Source organism: Schistocerca piceifrons, chromosome 4 (assembly GCF_021461385.2).
Source record: "Schistocerca piceifrons isolate TAMUIC-IGC-003096 chromosome 4, iqSchPice1.1, whole genome shotgun sequence".
Lineage (NCBI taxonomy): Eukaryota > Metazoa > Arthropoda > Insecta > Orthoptera > Acrididae > Schistocerca > Schistocerca piceifrons.
Window position 1 is genome coordinate 661686563 of NC_060141.1, and position 20612 is coordinate 661707174.

The window sequence follows — 20612 nt, forward strand, 5'->3', positions numbered from 1 at the left end:
GAACCCCCCCGTCCGTCTGCTCATAAAAATCCCCTTTCCACTTGACTGTGACAACGGTAGCGGAATCCCACGTTTACACTAATAGGCAACGTTTACAAAGCTGCGTGTAAAGCATTAAAAAAGATGTTTCCAAGCAAGTATTCCGTCTACCCTAAGTCATAAGGATTTAAAATGGTCGACTTCACTGACTGTTATACCAGAATTACATAACGCATGCCATTAGGATGTCAAACTGTCAAAATATTACCATTGTATAAATTTAAAATGTTAGATAACTTTGTAATGCTCGCAGGGAGAACAATAAAAGTACACTACTGGCCATTAAAATTGCTACACCAAGAAGAAATGCAGATGATACACAGGTATTCATTGGACAAATATATTATACTAGAACTGACATGTGATTACACCTCTAGCCGTAATAACGGCCTTGATACGCTTGGGCATTGAGTCAAACAGAGCTTGGATGGCGTGTACAGGTACAGCTGCCCATTCAGCTTCAACACAATACCACAGTTCATCAAGAGTAGTGACTGGCATATTGTGACGAGCCAGTTGCTCGGCCACCATTGACCAGACGTTTTCAATTAGTGAGAGATCTGGAGAATGAGCTGCCCAGGGCAGCAGTCGAACATTTTCTGTATCCAGAAAGGCCCGTAGGGTTTCGCAGGGATCGAATGAAGGGTAGAGCCACGGGTCGTAACACATCTGAAATGCAATGTCCACTGTTCAAAGTGCCGTCAATGCGAACAAGAGGTGACCGAGACGTGTAACCAATGGCACCCCATACCATCACGCCGGGTGGTACGCCAGTATGGCGATGACGAATACACGCTTCCAATGTGCGTTCACTGCGGTGTCGCCAAACACGGATGCGACCATCATGACGCTGTAAACAGAACCTGGATTCATCCGAAAAAATGACGTTTTGCCATTCGAGCACCCAGGTTCGTCATTGAGTACACCATCGCAGGCGCTCCTGTCTGTGATGCAGCGTCAAGGGTAACAGCAGCCGTGGTCTCCGAGCTGATAGTCCATACGGCTGCAAACGTCGTCGAACTGTTCTTGCAGATTTTTGTTGTCTTGCAAATATCCCCATCTGTTGACTCAGGGATCGAGACGTGGCTGCACGCTCCATTACAGCCATGCGGATAAGATGCCATTCATCTCCACTGCTACTGATACGAGCGCGTTGGGATCCAGCACGGCGTTCCGTATTACCCTCCTGAACCCACCGATTCCATATTGTGCTAACAGTCATTGGGTCTCTAGCAACGCGAGCATCAATGTCGCGATACGATAAACCGCAATCGCAATAGGCTACAATCCGACCTTTATCAAAGTCGGAAACGTGATGGTACGCATTTCTTCTCCTTACACGAGGCATCACAACAACGTTTCACCAGGCAATGCCGGTCAACTGCTGTTTGTGTATGAGAAATCGGTTGGAAACTTTCCTCATGTCAACACGTTGTAGGTATCGCCACCGGCGCCAACCTTGTGTGAATGCTCTGAAAAGCTAATCATTTGCATATCACAGCATCTTCTTCCTGTCGGTTAAATTTCGCGTCTGTGGCACGTCATCTTCGTGGTGTAGCAATTTTAATGGCCAGTAGTGTAACTTAAAATTACGGTGCGGCTCCCTTTGCGACGTGGGCTCCTAAGCTGCGCGTAAATGCGGTCCTGGGTCCAGAGAATCTTGACGGCAACACGGTTTTCCGGAGCTACGCCTATTGCTGTTGCAGGTAGCTAGCGAGACGGCCGTGTTAGACGTGTAAGAGCGGGGTCGCGCAGTTACGTATGCCGGGAGCGGCGCGCCGCGGCCGGACTTTGGAGGCACGTGGGAGGCGCGTGGGCTGATGCGGGTGCGACACGTGCCGCCTGCCGGGGATCAGCCGCGGATGTGACCGGCAGTGCGATGCCGACCCTCCTCGCTCCGCCGCCCGCGCCTCTCCGCCGTGTGTTCGCCGCACGAGCGCGCCTTCCCTTACGCCGCCCCGGCCTTACGGTGTAAACATCTACAGAGGTGCTTTCAGCGAGATCCGCGACGCGTGGTCCGATACACAAGTGTGCAATCAGACGTGTAATGCGCCCACACCAATGCTATACACTTGAAATCTCTGTGAGACGTCGCTGGGGCACTACACAGGGGAAAATCAGGAACAGTACATTCTTCTTGTTACTTACCTGCCTGTTTGTATACGTACGAACGCTGCAAGGCACCGCACAGTGACTAGTGGAGTGTACACTGTGTACCTAGGAATATGAGTGTCGTAACTAGTTTAACCTTCTTGTTTTATGATATGGGTCAGTGCCATGCTGTGGCCGAAGTATTGCGAGGGTGATTCAAATCAAAACCTTGAAGCAGATATAATATTTTAATTGTAAAAATGAACAAAAAACTTGTTGTTGTTGTTGTGGTCTTCAGTCCTGAGACTGGTTTGATGCAGCTCTCCATGCTACTCTATCCTGTGCAAGCTGCTTCATCTCCCAGTACCTACTGCAACCTACATCCTTCTGAATCTGCTTAGTGTATTCATCTCTTGGTCACTCTCTACGATTTTTACCCTCCACGCTGCCCTCCAATACTAAATTGGTGATCCTTTGATGCCTCGGAACATGTCCTACCAAACGATCCCTTCTTCATGTCAAGTTGTGCCACAAACTCCTCTTCTCCCCAATCCTATTCAATACCTCCTCATTAGTTATGTGATCTACCCATCTAATCTTCAACATTCTTCTGCAGCACCACATTTCGAAAGCTTCTATTCTCTTCTTGTACAAACTATTTATTGTCCATGTTTCACTTCCATACATGGCTACACTCCATACAAATACTTTCAGAAACGACTTCCTGGCACTTAAATCTATATTCGATGTTAACAAATTTCTCTTCTTCAGAAACGCTTTCCTTGCCATTGCTAGTCTACATTTTATATCCTCTCTACTTCGACCATCATCAGTTATTTTGCTCCCGAAATAGCAAAGCTCATTTATTACTTTAAGTGTCTCATTTCCTAATCTAATTTCCTCAGCATCACCCGACTTAATTCGACTACATTCCATTATCCCCGTTTTGCTTTTGTTGATGTTTATCTTATATCCTCCTTTCAAGACACTATCCATTCCGTTCAACTGCTCTTCCATATCCTTTGCTGTCTCTGACAGAATTACAATGTCATCGGCGAACCTCAAAGTTTTTATTTCTTCTCCATGGATTTTAATACCTACTCGGAATTTTTCTTTTGTTTCCTTCACTGCTTGCTCAATATACAGATTGAATAACATCGGGGAGAGGCTACAACCCCGTCTCACTCCCTTCTCAACCACTGCTTCCCTTTCATGCCCCTCGACTCTTATAACTGTCATCTGGTTTCTGTACAAATTGTAAATAACCTTTCGGTCCCTGTATTTTAACCCTGCCACCTTCATAATTTGAAAGAGAGTATTCCAGTGAACATTGTCAAAAGCTTTCTCTAAGTCTACAAATGCTAGAAATGTAGTTTTGCCTTTCCTTAATCTAGCTTCTAAAATAAGTCGTAGGGTCAGTATTGCCTCACGTGTTCCGATATTTCTACGGAATCCAAACTGATCTTCCCCGAGGTCGGCTTCTACTAGTTTTTCCATTAGTCTGTAAAGAATTCGCGTTAGTATATTGCTGCCGTGACTTATTAAACTGATAGTTCGGTAATTTTTACATCTGTCAGCACCCGCTTTCTTTGGGATTGGAATTATTATATTCGTCTTGAAGTCTGAGGGTATTTCGCCTGTCTCATACATCTTGCTCACCAGATGGTAGAGTTTTGTCAGGACTGGCTCTCCCAATGCTGTCAGTAGCAAAAAACTTACATGTCACTTTTCTGTGTAGTCTCCCTGACGTTCAATGCACGTATTCCACCGCCCTGGAAGTTCAGAGATGATACGATGAAAGAATTCATTTTTTCGTGTGTATAGCCAGTCGTACACCATGGTTTTCAACTCTTCGTCACTTGTGAAATGCCTGTCTCCCACTTTTTCTTTGAGTGCACCAAGTGGATGAAAGTCACTAGGAGTGAGGTATGGTAGTAGGGAGGATGTACGAGACATTGAAATTTAATTTCTTCAATAATTCCAGCTCTCTTGCGGACTGTATGCAATCAGACATTTTCATGCTGTAGCGATGCTCCTAAAGTCAGAAGCCGTCATCGTTTACTCCTGATTGCATGGAGAAGTTGTTTTTCAGCATGACTGAATAAGAAGTGCTGGCTACCGTTACTCCTCTATCTCTGTAATGCTCCAAAACTGGCCCATTTGCATCCCAGAAGACAATGAACATTACTTTTCTAGCAGACGGTTGAGTGCGGAATATTTTTTGGTTTAGGTGCTGAGCTGTGGCGCCATTCCTTGCGTGACTCATTCGTTTCTGGTTGGTGATAGTGGACACAAGTCTCGCCGCCTGTAACGGTTTTTCCCAGAAATGCATCACCTTCGGTGACAGCAGTCAACTGACGTGGCACCGATTACAGACGCCTTGTTGAACTGCAATGCATTGTGAAGAATATTCTATACTGAACCAGTACTAATCTTCAAACTTGTCGCTGTTCGTTCATTGTTGCGCATCTGTTCTCCTTTACAGGCTTCTTCACTAACGCAATGTTCTCGTCCATTACTACGCAGTGAGCCTGCCTCGTCCTGGGGAATCCTCTACAGAAGTTGAGCCACTTTTAAACTTCCCACACCACTCATACACTTGCTGCAATGACAAACAGGAAACACCGTACTGCGCTGCCATTCTGCGATGAATTTAGATTGGTTTGACACCTTCACTACACAAAAAAAGCGCTGTAGATTGCCGCTCATTCGCGGTGCATGTTGACAGTGGGGCAGCCATCTTATTGTAGACACCGCTGTCTACTCCAGGGTTGTAGCATCGCTCTGCCACCTGTTGGCACTTTCTGAACCTCGAGGAACACTAATGCCACGTACCAAATCCATCGCACAGTTTTCGAAATTTTTTGAAACTTTTAAGGTTTTCATATAAATCACCCTCGTACGTACCTTTTAAATGGCAGGAAGCCTAGTCAGTGAGGTTAAAAAAGTGGACATAAGAAATCAAATTTATTAATGAAAAATATCAAAAAATTGTACTCTGCAAGAATAAAATTGAAATTGGCCAAGGTGCCTCAGCATGATAGCCAGATGTAGTTACGTAAGATTCCTGCAAGACAGATCAAAGTTTGTCTTTAAAGGTACTAAAAGGTATTTACAAATGAGTGGCAATTAATTCCAATTTTTTATCAACAAAGATTCAAAACCATCTCCTCAAGCACATAAATTACAAGCATTCATGAGTACTTATTCATGTGTTTCTATATTCATTCTGCTTTGATGTAGTCCTGGCGCCTAAAGCGCACTAAATATAAAAAAATAAATGTGATAACTTTAATGTAAATAAATAACAAGATGACACTAGTATTGTAATCAGTCCAGGCATACATACAGAAACAGAAGAAATGGTAAACAGTCTTCTTAAAAGTATCATTGACTTGCTTTCTGTGAAAGCTCTCCTCCTGAATTTTAAAACGGTGCAACATATTCAGTTCTGTACATCTAGGGGTACTACATCGATGATAAGTGTAACACGTGGTGAGGAAATGAGAGATAGGATGGAAACTGGAAACCTCTTTGGTGTCGATATTGATGAGAATTTAAACTGGAAGAAACACATTTTAGAACAAATAAATCAAATTATTTCAGCCACCTTTTGACTTAGCATCATTGCAAATATTGGGGAGAGGCGGATCAGTAACCTGACATATTTAGCATATTTTCATTCAATACTGTATATGGAATAATATTCTAAGGCAGCTTGTCTTTAGGAAAGGAAGTCTTCATTGCTCAAAAATTCAAATTCATGTCAGGATGACACAGAATTTTAGAATTTACAAAAGTGTTATTATTTCATCAAAATCTGACTGACATTTCTCTGTCTAGCACCAAATTCCATTTTTATTTAGTAAATTTAGTAGTGCTGGGCTATTGAGCAATTGATCAGGTACAAAGCTATGAAGCAAAATGAACAGAGACCAATAAAAGCTTTTAGCTTCTCGTTGTTTTAGGAGCTGGAAAATCCTTTTTTGGCCTGGTTTTACTAGCATTAGGTTTTATCCTGAAGGAGATACAATGTGTCCTAGAAATTTAACATCTTCCTGGACAAATTTCGATTTTTGTAGATTGATTGTCACTGCAGTCTGAGAAGATTTATGTTAATGTTCTATCAAGTAAATAAAGATGTTCCTCCAATGTAGCAGTAACAGTTAAGATATCATCTACAAACAGTGTCACTTTGTCTAGCAGGTTGGGTCCTAGAACTATCTACTGCAGCGAAGCTGAATTATCTTAATGACAGGAGCTGAGACGGAAATTGGCATAATCAATGATTGTTGGATTGTTGCTAACTGGGTGATGCATGGCTGTGAGGAGAAATATCAGTGTGTCGCTGTCAGTACTTGCTTCGCATTTCAATTATTCTTAAGAAAGTATTGGAGTTTATAATATAAAATTAGAACAAATGCTGGTTCTTTTAGTTTGCTTGTGATGTGGATTCAAGGTTGTAGCAATGGTGGCCGATTAATAGCATCATCACTCATCATATTACCAATGTCTAACTTAACTCGACGCTCACAGTCAAAATATGCATTTAAAAATCGAAGTTATGATAAGGAATAATGGCAATATTAACTAAAAACATTGTAACTTTAAGGAAATATTACTGACGTAAGTAATAAAGAAATAAATAAAAACGAGACGGCCCACACAGAAACTGTTTTTTAAGCAAAATAAGAACGAAAATTCCATCATAGAGTTTAAACAGTTTATAAACATTTATACCATTGTCTGAGAATCTGTCAGGCTGTTATGTTTTTTATATATTGCTCTGTTATACAGAGGCACCGAAATTACCGACTATTCGCTAAATGTGCCGATTTTAATAACGGCAGGAGGTTGCCATTCGTATTGGTGTGCTACCCCATAAACTTTGTCACTGACGCTGCAGATACCACGTCATGCGCCAGGAGTGCTGTTGTCGCGTCACATGATGAAGTGGGCCCTGAGGATAAGTTTGTGAACCAGGTCCACAGACCACCAATGTTTCCCCATAACTGCAGTATGTCAAAGTTACATTAAAAACATTTAATACATATCTATTTTCCAATGTCAATAATTCAGCATGCAGTTTCAAAAATTCCGATGAGTAACATGCATACAATTGTACTTGTACACTGTTGTTATATAATTTCGGACTGTGTGAAACTTTATATTTTCTATGTCATAACAGACAAGTCGAACTCGGTACAGCTGCTATGATTCCATCGCAAAATCTTTCATTACAAAATTAATTTATTTTATTTAACTAATTTTCTGTTGCTTCTAAATGTTTTGACAGCCTTTAAAAATTGATGGATACAGCTGCCTGTGTGGATAAATGCAGCAGTTGGAACCACAGTAAGTAAGCTTGCACCCTGTTTTGTTGACCAATGAGATGTTTCTCGGATACCTCCCACCTCGATGGCATCACAGGCTGCTGCTGCGGGCCCTGCGTTATCTCTGTTCCTCTCCCATCACAGCTGATCGTTATTTTCTGCTACAAATGGCAGCCATCAGCAATTGTTTTGAACTAATTTTGTTGAAAATTATTACACCTAATATCTGTTTCCTCAACCTCATCATACGTAGAATGAAAGTTTTAAATAACCCAGGGAAAACCTCTGGATAAGGTTCGATGAGATATCCCACAAAAAAACACAATATTCTCATACCAAGGAGTATGTACCCACTTTACTCAATGTGTGACCTATGCCCTTATAGCTTCTTTGATTCTAGTTAAATTGTCAGTTCGGATATTCATGTAGTATTTCAGTTAAGCATAGCCACAGTCCATTCACACGTTAGCTCCTTTTCTAACACTAGTGTTTATACCTGACTGTAATCGTTTCTTCACACTCTTTCCACTTATTCATCTTGCTGCAGTGTCCGTCAGCTGCAATGTAGATGCCATCTGCCATTGACATTTCCAAAATTTCTTTCCTTCTTCTTTTTTAGCACGCAATATCTTCCCCAGTAACCACTTCTGTCTTTGCTTTACTTTTCAGTTCACTTTTGTTGAATAATTCTACATATGCAATAACTCAGAGTAAAGTTCACAATCCTATATCAACATGATGCCATTACACAGTGCACGAAAGCACTCTTCTCCAGACTGCTGAATATTTCAAACTAACATCACTTTATGACCTATTTAAACTACTTTCTTTAGCACTCTTCTCCATAGGTCACAGTTCGAATATTACACGAAAATATTTTTAACAAAATACATAGCTGTCCACTGACTAGTGTATTGTCACCGTCATTCTCCTCATTTAATATCATAAATCACACTTTTACTCCTAGCTGGGTATAATAAGTACAAATTAATTCATAATAATTTCTTAAATTATACAAATTTTCATAACATGAATATTTTCACAAACAACAATTTTTATAACAAAATACATTCATAAAAATACAAGTATGTATGGACAAAAACAGCCCAATCAGTACAAAAAGAATTTGCATTCGAAACAAAGAACAGTTAGTAAATAAGAGAATAGTGTATAATCAGAAAAGATAATTACATGTAACAAAATTTCCATTTCAAAGAGACAGTCACAAGAGTTTAACATACTAAGTGTTACGTATAACAGCACATTATATGTGTGGCAAGAACATTGACAGTAATAAAATGCAGCAGAGTATCAAATCATTTTCATCCATTGACATCTGTGTGAAATAATCTACACTAGTGTTCAGTGTGCACATTGCTTTTACTTTACAGCGACCCTTGAGGGATATAATAAACTTCATTTAAAAGTAAGTAGGGTACAAAAAAGTATATTTCTCTGTACATGATGTTTCTGGCTCTATATAATATGAAACTACAATAATTGTAGGTTACTGCGTGTAGTGTAATTAAATTAATTCTCTCGCCTAAAATATTTGACTTAGCCACGTCAGACTTTTATTATGATTACTTACCTGTGTGCTGAATGCACATTTAAATTGAGAGCTTCATCGGCCATCAGCAAAGGAAGCGATGATTTATTCAATAACTTAAAGTGGTGCATTACTAGCCCAGCAGCTAGTTGGGAGAGCCGATTTGATCAGGCGTTCCCTTAGCCGTCCGCACCGCGGCTTTATATATAAGAACGCTGCGCGAGAGAAAAAGGCCTCAGTTCACTCCAGACGCTGATTAGCACACCATCTGTGCTGGGAGTCGCGTCGCGTCGGTATTATTGCTATAAACAGCCTCGGATGCCGTAATTAGTTACTCGGGATACACATAACCATGAAATCATTTTCGAGTGAAGTGTTAATCCTGGGATGACTTTAATGATCTATCTTCAGTTTGCGTATGTCGTATTTTCACGTGCCGCCGCGGGACAGACATTCTACCATTATTTAGCGTGGCGTTCGATGAGCATTATCATCAAATTATGGCGAGCATTCACTTAAACAGTTAATTTGAACAGTTATAGTTGCATCAGCGCATTAGACTCTGAACTGCTCTGGTAGTTGGATTGTGTGGATTCTTTTTGGTCTGTGACTTTCAGAATATAGTGAACATTTTTAGAGAATCGTTTTTGATTATGAATCCCAGACAATCTCCTACTTCCTCAGAGCTATAAGCTGTAGCTACAAGTGTATTTCTCAGATGAAGTGGGCACTAGGAATTCTAATTATAGGCTTCACGTTTTGCTAATCACTTTCTGGTTGCCAATATTGTAGTTAGAGAGCCAGTGTTGAGAACGGCAAAAGACAGCATAAATAATAGGAACATTTTATATAACCGCAAATTACTCCACCCGCCGCCCCACATATGGTTAATCGGCTGGAAAATGCATCTTTTCTACATTACATCTACATTTAAATAACAACATAAAGTCCACCAGCTGCCCCACAATTGGTGAATCGGCCGGGAAAAACAAAAACATTTAATAACAACAATTAATTCCACTAGCCGCCCCACAATTGGTGCATCGGCTGGGAAAGAAACTGAGTAAAAGTGAAAGTGATTTTTAAATATTCGGATTCGGGAGTGAAATGCGACACGCAACTGAGTAATGGAACAGTGATAGTGTTACGTGTGGATGTGGACGACGCAATTGGATTAACAACGCATCTGGATTGACGGAGCTGGCACTGAGTGTAGCGGCGCTGCCGGCATCGCGAGAAGCTAGTTTCGCATCACCGCAGTCGTCCGCCGGAGCCTGCAGTTGCGGGCCACACAAACACACAGCAGCCGTCGAAGTGCCGTCTGCAGTTCAACGCGCCGCGTCGCATCAGTAATCCTGGTACGCCGCGCCGGCAACGCCATACGTCGTGCAGAAGGACTAAGTTAAGTGAAAAAGCTGTTAACAATTTTACTAACCTGCACTAAAAGACTGTCGGAGATGGAACTGCCAGAAGAAACTGAGGTTAAACTTAAATCAGAACCTATGTCTGTTGAGGGAACTGTAAATCCAGACAACGGTTCAAGTGTAAATATGCATGAAAATAGTAATGTTAAAGTGAAATATGAAGTATTGTTTCCTGACAGTAGTGTGAGAAGGGGCAATGATTCAGTAATAGAGACCCCTGTAGTAAAGCAGAAAGCAGAAATTGTTAATTTATTGGATGATAGTTTATCTGATGAGTTAAAAACGAAATAGTCATCAGAGGTGGTAGAGTTTAAACAGGAGAAGTTAAATATGACTGATCGATCAGAAGTTTCATTTAGTTTTGATGATTCTGGTGTTGGAGCTAGTTTTTCGTCACCTGAGTGTGATAAAAAGCCAGCTAGTGAGCAACCCAAAGATACTGGGGCTATTGATTTAAATGTAATATTACAAGCAATAGCTGCCAGTAATGCAAAAATGTCAACCAGTAATGCTAAAATGACAGCTGAATTAAAGTCTGAAATAATTGAGGTCAAAAGCAGTAATGCCGAATTAAAGTATGAGATTGTGGCTAACCAAACTAATTTTAATAAAAGATTGGAGGAAATGGACAATACCTTCAAGGCTGGTTGCAATAAGTTGAAAGAGGATTTGGACAGTTTAAATTATAAAATTGATTACAACCACGAGGATATTAAGAAAAAGGTTGCTCAACAATTTTCTGAAATGTATAAAACAATAAAATCCGAAGTTGCTGAGGTTCGCAGAGACTTCCAAATGGAAGATGCGAAGTTGGAGCACAAGTTAACAGAAAAGATCGAGGCGGAATATGAACTGTGCTCTGATAGGTTTAAAGATGTTAATATAAAAGTAAACATATGTCAAGCAGAAGTAGATGCAATCAAAACTGATACTACTCATATTGTGCAAAGAGTAGATCATGTTGAAATGAGAGTAGAAAATATTAGTACTAACATTGCTAACATTGAGAGTAAAGTAGCTTCAGTAACTTTTGGTAATGTTAGTATGCAACAAGTTGTAGCTGCAAACGCCGCTTTTATCGGTTGTCGGCAGTTCTTGCGGTTCGATCCAGATAAAAATATCCACCCGCTAGATTTCTGGAACGACTTTGAAGATGTGATTCCACCAACTTGGTCTGAACGAGAGAAAATCTCATTTATTAGAAGCCATTTAGCAGGTGACGCCATGCGTTGGTCAGCTGATGTTATGTTGAAGTGTAAAACATTAGCGGAATTTAAAACAGCTTTCATTAATGAGTATTGGTCTAGAAATAAGCAAAATGAAGTGTTGAGAGAATTTTGGAGTGGAAAATGCTTCAATGTAGGCAAGGAATCTATTGAAGAGTTTGCCAGGTCATGGATCTCACGTTTGTCACATTTGGCCGAAAAGCTAAAACCTGAAATGATAATACTAGGTCTTGAAGCCAAACTGCCATGGTATTGGCAAACTAGAATTATATCTGCCCCTAGAGACAATCTGGATCGTTTCATTGAAGATTTGGAACGTGTAGAGCGTTTTGCTGCCGATGAGGAGCAAGCACATAATAACAGAAATGCTAATAACACTAGTAGTAATTTTAAGAACGAGCAGAATGGCAATGTAAACATCAGAACAGTAGGTGTTCGTCATCATAAGAGAGGTAGGAATTGGAGAAATAATTATCAGAACCAACAATGGCATCCAAATGATAGTAATTTTGTTCCGAACAAAATTAGGCAGGTAAACAACAATGCAGAAAGCAATGCTGTGCCAGTTAACTATAATAGAAATAAAGGAAACAGTAGTAGGCCGAGGCAGGAAAACTAGTTCCCGTCTATGAGGACACTGGCGCTCACCAGGCGGGTACTTTTCCTAAGCCAGTAGTTACAGTAATTGGTAAGACAGATCAGAATACTCAGACTGAACATGTGGATGAGGGGTCGGTAGCATCTAAGGATACAGTAGAAATATTAGATCACTCACAGTATTTGATAGATACCGTGTTAGAGACGCTTTCTAAGTGGGAAGAGAAAGAAAAGGCACAGCAGTGTAACGGTAGGGAAGAGCTACAAAATACTGAATTGTCAGGTGAAGAAGCAGAAGAAATTCATGCTTACATTTACGATGAGGATGATGTGCTCTTATCTAAAGTGCCTGTGCAGGATGTTGATACTGTACTAATAGATTTAGGACAGGAGGTAAGTGAGAATGTAGAGGATAGCCTGTTGGGGGTCGATGAACCCAGTAGCTGTGACCAGTTGTCACTTGAGAAGGAACCCGATGATAATAGTGAAAGTGGTTTAGCTGTAACTAGTGTTATGCCCGGTCTGGAGGCGCAGAATCGCTCAGACTACAGTAATTTGGGTCATGTTCAGCAAACTAAATGTAATGAAGTCGTGCTGTGTTTCGATTTGAAATTAATAGACCGACTGGAAAAGGCAGCTGAAAATGTAATTCAGGAAACCTACACACTTTGACCTAAATCTAATGAAGACAGATGTCGATCACTTTAGTTGGAGACAAATAAAAAAGGAACTATTGGATGAGTTTGAGGAAACACGTGTACAACCTAGAATAAGCCACCCTATAATAATAGTGAATATGTTGGGTATCAATGTACGTTGTCTCTTAGACAGTGGAAGTGAGGTGAGTGCGATATCTCAGTCCTTCTTTGATGCATTACCTGGTAAAGACAAGCTTACAGGAATGAGGGTATCAGGACTAAGAATAATTGGTGCTACTGGCAAGGTGTCAAAAACGGTAAAACAAGAAGCTTTGCTGCCCTTTAACTTTAATGGTAATTTAATTGATCATCCATGCTTAATTGTAAATAATCTCAGTATTGAGGTTTTAATTGGCATAGATTTCTTGTCAAGATGTCAGAGTGATGTTGACTTTGAAAAAAGCCAGTTAAAAATGGTCTTGCCGATAACTGGAGTAATTGCGGTACCTTTTATTGATAAACATGTAGTAACTAATGATGAAACTTTGAAGCTGCCTATACAAGTTCTGAAAAATAGGAGATATTGAGACTAAGGTGATAATCTTAGTAAATACCAAGGACTTTTCAGGATCATAGGAAAACCACGTGCTAATGCATATAGGCTAGAGTACCCTAAGAGTAAAAAGCTATTAGGTCTCAGGAACGTGATCGACCTAAAGAAGTTCATAGGTAGTGATTGAATTCTGTAGGGAGGAGATTGTTCTGTAATCTCTACACAGTGTGGCAGCTGTGCAGTCCCAGCTGTGTGAGATCTTCTTTCCTTTTCAGGTCTCACTCATTCTTCATCTTTCCTACCCACCAAAATTTCGGCTCTTACTCTCAAATACTAAAATCTTCCGGTATGACTATCAAGCCAGCATTAAACTAATGAATTCTATAGCGAGGAGGTTGTTCTGTAACCTCTACACAGTGTGGCAGCTGTGCAGTCCCAGCTGTGTGAGATCTTCCTTCCTTTTCAGGTCTCACTCATTCTTCATCTTTCCTATCCACCAAAGTTTCGACTCCTCCTTTGCAATACAAAAACTTTCCGTCATGGCTATCAAGCCATGAGTTCTGTAACCATTCTATCCACCGATTAGTGAAAAGAAATACCTAATGTGACAAGCCTAACAGTGATATAAACAATAGAGAAGTATGACGTAATTAAAATACAAATGTATTTGAGTAACAATTATGTATAGAACCCTGGTAATATTGTAAGTACAAAGTGTTGTTTTATTGGAAATGGTCCCACAATAATACTTTAAAAAGATATACAAATTCGTGTACAAGCAGGATCTGAAGTGGCAGTGAAACCTAGTGTATGCATTAGAACTAACTAATTAATAGTAAAAGAGATTGCTTAGTGTTATGAAAAATATGCAGATAAAGTTGTTAAAAATGAACTCACTTTGTGTAGCAAGGAATGGCAGTGTAATAGAATTGAACAGTGTTTGTGGTTGAGACGTGTAGTGTGTGACAGACACACCTACATGTATTGAGGTTATGAGTTGGAGGCGTGAATGCGACCATAGGTACCCTTATGTTAGATGAGACAGAGCAGCTCATGGTGTTCTATAGGTTTAAGGAATTTAGCATTACGCTCGTCCATAATTACTTGATGCACTTTAGTGGTAGGTCGAGAGAGACTACATGTGGTTTCAGCGTCCGATCGAGTGGAAATGGATTGCCACGTGAGCAAACTGATCAGCTGCAATACACTATAGATATGAAATAAAGGTGCTATCCTATGCTTTAAATGTTAATAGAGTGAGTTTTATATAAGTACATACACTAGCAACATAATTGAGTAACATAATGGCAGACGTGTAACATTATTTATAGCTCAGCATAAATACACTTCGATGAAGTAACTACATAATTGCAGATGTGGAACTGACACATCAGCAGAGGACCAATAAGTGGATTTAGTAGTCAACTAAACGTAGTGTGTTTTGAGCACTCAGAACTGTACTATTACCACAAGTTACTCACATGTACAAAGAAGCTGAGAAGACAACTACTAATCAAATATACTCATACTATCTCTAAGACTAAGGTAATCGAAAATGAGTCAGCTAAGTAAATAAAATTCAAATGTATCAAGAATGTACCGAGCATTGGTTCAGTGTTCCGGCCCAGAAATAATAAATTGAAATTAAGTAGGATTTATGATTGTTTGCCTTGAGCATAAATTTTCTCTAGTACATGACTAACGGCGTTTTGAGCCATTTGTTTACCGATTTTATGATAGTTAAGTAACCGCGAGAGTAAAATTGAAAAAGTTCTGTTAACTTTGTTCCAGTAACATATTGAAAAATAAAATGTATATATCCCCATTTCATTGTGACCCACCCTCAGATATTAAGTGAACAGAGTCTGAGGCACTCTTTTTGTTTATTCTACAGGACAAACCAGATAATGGCAGCCTGGTAGTTGCGTGAAAGCGTGGAGTGACTTGGACACAACTCACAGTGACCCCTCCCCTTTCCCCATGTAATTTAGAGTGAACGTGAAGGACGCACACCATAGCAACTTCCCCTCCTCTACCCTTGTGAATGGAAGTGTAGAACGCCAACCAAAGCAGCTACAACCACGTGTGTGAAAATGAAATTGTCATTATTTGTGAAATTTTCTTTCAGGTTTAGAAAAGACTGCTAAGATATAATTATCTGTTTATGTATCATGAATAACTGTGTTATTTTCTTTGAATTTGTGTATGTAAAAAGATATTTAGTGGATTTAAGATTTCCATAATTTTACATATTTTATGTATTTGTCGCCGCCCCACATATGGTTAATCGGCTGGGAAATGCATCTTTTCTACATTACAGTCTACATTTAAATAACAACATAAAGTCCACCAGCCGCCCCACAACCTGGAACTTGTTTGTCAAACCAACCAGGGAGGCCGGACTTTGCGTGTGACTCCCTGGTAAGTTTTTCGCAGACAAATTGCGCGAGAATCGGGAATCTCAAAAACGTCGGTGATGAGAATGCTACATCACCATCGATTGCAAAAAAAAAAAACAAAAAAAGAACGGTTCAAATGGCTCTGATCACTATAGGACTTAACTTCTGAGGTCATCAGTCCCCTAGAACTTAGAACTACTTAAACCTAACTAAACTAAGGACGTCACACACACCTATGCCCTAGGCAGGATTCGAACTTGCGACCGTAGCGGTCGCGCGGTTCCAGACTGTAGCGCCTAGAACCGCTCGTCCACTCAGGCCGGCCATCGATTGCACCCGTACCATATTTCTATAAACCAGGAATTGCATGGCGACGACTTTGAACGTCGTGTACGGTTCTGCCACTGGGCACAAGAGAAATTACGGGACGATGACAGATTTTTTGCACGCGTTCTATTTAGCGACGAAGCGTCATTCACCAACAGCGGTAACGTAAACCGTCATAATATCCACTATTGGGCAACGGAAAATCCACGATGGCTGCGACAAGTGGAACATCAGTGACCTTGGCGGGTTAATGTATGGTGTGGCATTATTGGAGGAAGGATAATTGGCCCCCTTTTATCGATGTCAATCTAAATGATGTAATGTATGCTGATTTCCTACGTAATGTTCTACCGATGTTACTACAAGTCGTTTCACTGCATGACAGAATGGCGATGTACTTCCAACATGATGGATGTCCGGCACATAGCTTGCGTGCGGTTGAAGCGGCATGAATAGCATAATTCATGACAGGTGGATTTGTCGTCGAAGCACCATACCATGCTCCTTAAGTTCACCGGATCTGACGTCCCCGGATTTCTTTCTGTGGGGAAAGTTGAAGGATATTTGCTACCGTGATCCACCGACAACGCCTGACAACATACGTCAGCGCATTGTCAATGCATGTGCGAACATTACAGAAGGCGAACTACTCGCTGTTGAGAGGAATGTCGTTAGGCATATTGCCAAACTCATTGAGGTTAACGGACATCATAATTAGCATTTATTTCATTAATGTGGTATTTACAGATAATCACGCTGTAACAGCATGCGTTCTCAGAAATGATAAGTTCAGAAAGATACTTGTATCACATTGAACAACCGAAATAAGGTGTTCAAACGTACCTACGTTCTGTATTTTAATTTAAAAAACCTACCTGTTACCAACTGTTCGTCTAAAATTGTGAGCCATATGTTTGTGACTGTTACAGCGTCATCTATCACAAAGTGAAAATAGTGGTCCAACTAAAACATTCACATTTCTATACGTACTACACGAATATGTAATAAAAAGGGGGGTTCCTATTTAAAAAAAACGCAGTTGATATTTGTTTGACGTATGGCAGCGCCATTTAGCGGGCCAACCATAGCGCCATCTGGTTTCACCCTTCAAGCTAGACAAGTTTCGTTCTTTAGAGTTTTTTCGTTTGACGCTTATTTCGTGAGGTATTTGGCCCGGTCACGATCAATGGACCACCCTGTATATACTATATGGAAGCAATAGACTGGGTAGTGGGATATTAACATAAAATTAAGAGTATTAGTATGGATTGCTCCATTGGAACTGTTACATAGTTTTCAATATGTCTTTGAAATTTTCGATAAAATTCCTATTTTTTAGATTAGTCTTTCCATTTAAAAAAATACTGGGCTTTTGCTGTAAATAATTTGTAGCCTTCCATATCTTCTAAAATATCGATGCAGCTGCCTTTGTCAGTTCTATAGAGTTTTAGATTGTCTTCCATACTTGAAACAAAATTATTCTCTTTCTTTAAGTATATTCGGAAACTGCTACTCGCCTACCACTGAAGAAATGTAGTTCTCGAATTACAAGAAATGACAAGAAGTAAGTGTATCAGGGAACCAACTGAGATGCAAGGACTCATTGTAAGCGTGATGAAGATGAAATGAATGTGTGTGGAATATATAGCGATGCAAATGGGTGGTTGATGAATGGTACAAAATGGTTAATTTATCTGAAGATCATACCACATGGAAATGCCTAATAGCTTCGTTTAACAGACAATGTATATCAGTTGGATGATGATGATAAAACAATGACGACACGGTTTTCTCATGCATTATCGTCTTCAGCTATGTTCACCTGAATGTCTTCTAATGTCATCTTCCTCCTTCCATTTGTCTTGCTATTTTTTTATTTCAGCCAAGTACTTCACCAACCGCCATTTTATTTCCTATGAGTCATAGTGATGTCTTTCTCTTCAGTTTTTTGAATGATCAAAGTGCCTTTTTCTTGTCTCTCCGCGCAAATCTCAACATACGCTTATCCATCGGCTAATTTTCTTCTTGAGTTTTCCCTGGGATGATATCATACGTCTGACTGACTTGTTGTCTATTAAAATTACTGTTTGTAAGGTGACTGCAAGAACATAAAATGCGAATTGTAGGCAGAAATATCAGATGTCACTTCGGATCTGAATTTCGAAGCGGGACTGTGGTTGGTTTCCTGCCCCCATTTTGTTGTCTCCTACTAACAGCCGCCGTTAAAGGCTTTGTCTTCGTGTAAATTTTCAATCCATAATCGTTATTAATCCCACAATATAGTGCTGTTTTCTTTTCATGGATAACTGTATGTGTTATCCCGTTTCATTGTAGGAATCTACTATCTTCTTTTCCTTTTGGTTGAAAAAAATTTCTTACATCAACACTGTATTGTCTGTTTTAATGAGTTCTGTTGGCTAAAGTTGCATTTTGTAGCTACTCAATTTGGCATTTAATTTTTGATATTCATTCTTAGTAACAGATGATGTGCGAGTTGGTGTCGTGCTTCATTCAGGTACGCGCCAATTGACAGTGAAGTGTATACTTGTTGTCTTGAGTGCTCCAAAAAATAACAACGAATGTTCTCACTAAGATCATGGTTGACTAATCTCCATTAGGCAGGCATCAGATAAGGAAGTTAAGGACGTTTATTAACGAGGCTCACTTACGTAGCGTGTTCATAAAACAGTGTTTGAGTATCGATTATCCTGTAGGTATTTTCCAACACTCTCTCTTTCTCTTTGTTTACATCATTAATAAACTAATCAGTCATAATGTAGCAAAGTAGATTACGCACTCTGTCCTTTACCTTCTGGAATTCTTCAGTTTTACTGCGAGCGGATCTCGTAACAGATCTTCGCCAGGATGGAAGTAAGGCAGGCGATGTATAGTGCAGTGCGTTCCCTTCTTATTTGTAGTAAAATTTTTGGCACTGCTCCAGTATACTTCGAAAACAAAAATGCGGAATTTATTGTATCCCTTAATGGCATGTACTACTGCACCTTCGTTGCTGCACTGGTACTACTTGGGGCATGTTATGGACTAGCTTGGCGAGTATCCAACTTGTACGGTATCATGGACTATCTGTTGTGGCACACCTTAAACTGCAATTTCCTTCTCTCAGAAGCTACATGCATTATATCATTGTTACGAAGCATTAGATTCAGTCAGAGACGCATTGATATCTGTTTCAGGGATATACTTTCAGTTGATGTATTTCTGTACAAAAGTATTGCCACGGAATATTCCAACATACGCACTCTCGTCAACCAGGCAATGTCTGTGGTAATTTGTTATTCGGTTTTATTGTATTTTCTATTTTCATCTCTAGCAGAAACCAAATTACACTCGTTTTTGATGGTTCCGATATATCTCTGCTATTTTCTAAGAAATACCGTCATACTGCAGTTTTTCACCTTAAATTTGATTCTACGCAGGCGATTTCGGCACCTGAACCAACATTTGCTGAACACTTTCGGTCTCCATTCTGAGGATAAGCTAGACCGCATGATATCAACCTCGCTGAAAACGAATTCGGAAAATTATATGTCATTATTATTTACTAGCCGTTCACTCGCTTCTGATTCTCGTCTTTTAGCACATGGGAAGCTACCAGAACCATCGAGGAAACGTAGCCTGAGATCCATTACACCAGTCTTTGACGAACACGGTTCTGTGTCTCGTTTACAGACAGCCCATTGCCTCCTTCGTCAGTTGGCTAGAACTGTCGGTGCAGCATACGGCGTGCAGAACTCTGCAGAAGTGACATGTTCTTTTGTAAATATTGTAACGAACGCATACATCATGCTGGCTCACTTACTTGAGATGGAAGAGCTCCAGTCGACCGGGCAGCTAGTGTTACACACCTTACCGTGGATCGTGATGGCAGCCTGGAGACTTGTCTGCATTGCTCACAGCAGCGACGCGGTCGTTCGAGAAGCTAACCATACTGAACAGCTGGTCAACAAGTTGCTCCTGCTGTCGCCTTTGGGAGTCTCCAGTCCTCGCTCCAGTCTACAGAGGTTCGTCGACCAGCTGGGCCACAGTGGACTCAGGTACAGCGCTGCAGGACTGTTCTCCATCGACAGGTCGCTACTGGCGAGTTGCGTGGCGGCCGTCACGACCTACCTCGTGATCCTCGTCCAGTTTGGTATGTCGAGTGGTGTGAATAAATAAGAGCAGGCTACTCGTTAACAGGGCAAGCATGCCCTTGAGCACAATCGGATATCTTTCCAAATACTAGTAGAAGTCCATTTCGATACCAGTCCCACAAGAACAGCGTAGAGCATGGTGCAGTAGGATATAAGATCCTTCCTGTACCATTGGTGTTTCACGAATTTAGATTACAAGCTTTTCACTCAGAAAACAAGGAATGTGTGCTATCGAAGTGTATATGGCATAAATTATTATTATGATCATTTTATATGCAATTATAC

General features: G+C 40.4%; 1 protein-coding gene across 1 annotated transcript in view; it reads left to right on the plus strand.

The window, feature by feature from the left end:
• The window catches only part of LOC124796099 (putative gustatory receptor 28b), a 62113-nt gene extending 41761 nt beyond the window's left edge, over positions 1 to 20352 (plus strand). The window contains exon 2 of the mRNA XM_047260186.1: positions 19775 to 20352. Coding sequence (XP_047116142.1) covers positions 19775 to 20352 — 578 coding nt within the window. The remainder of the gene's footprint in view (positions 1 to 19774) is intronic.
• Positions 20353 to 20612: the final 260 nt, after the last annotated feature.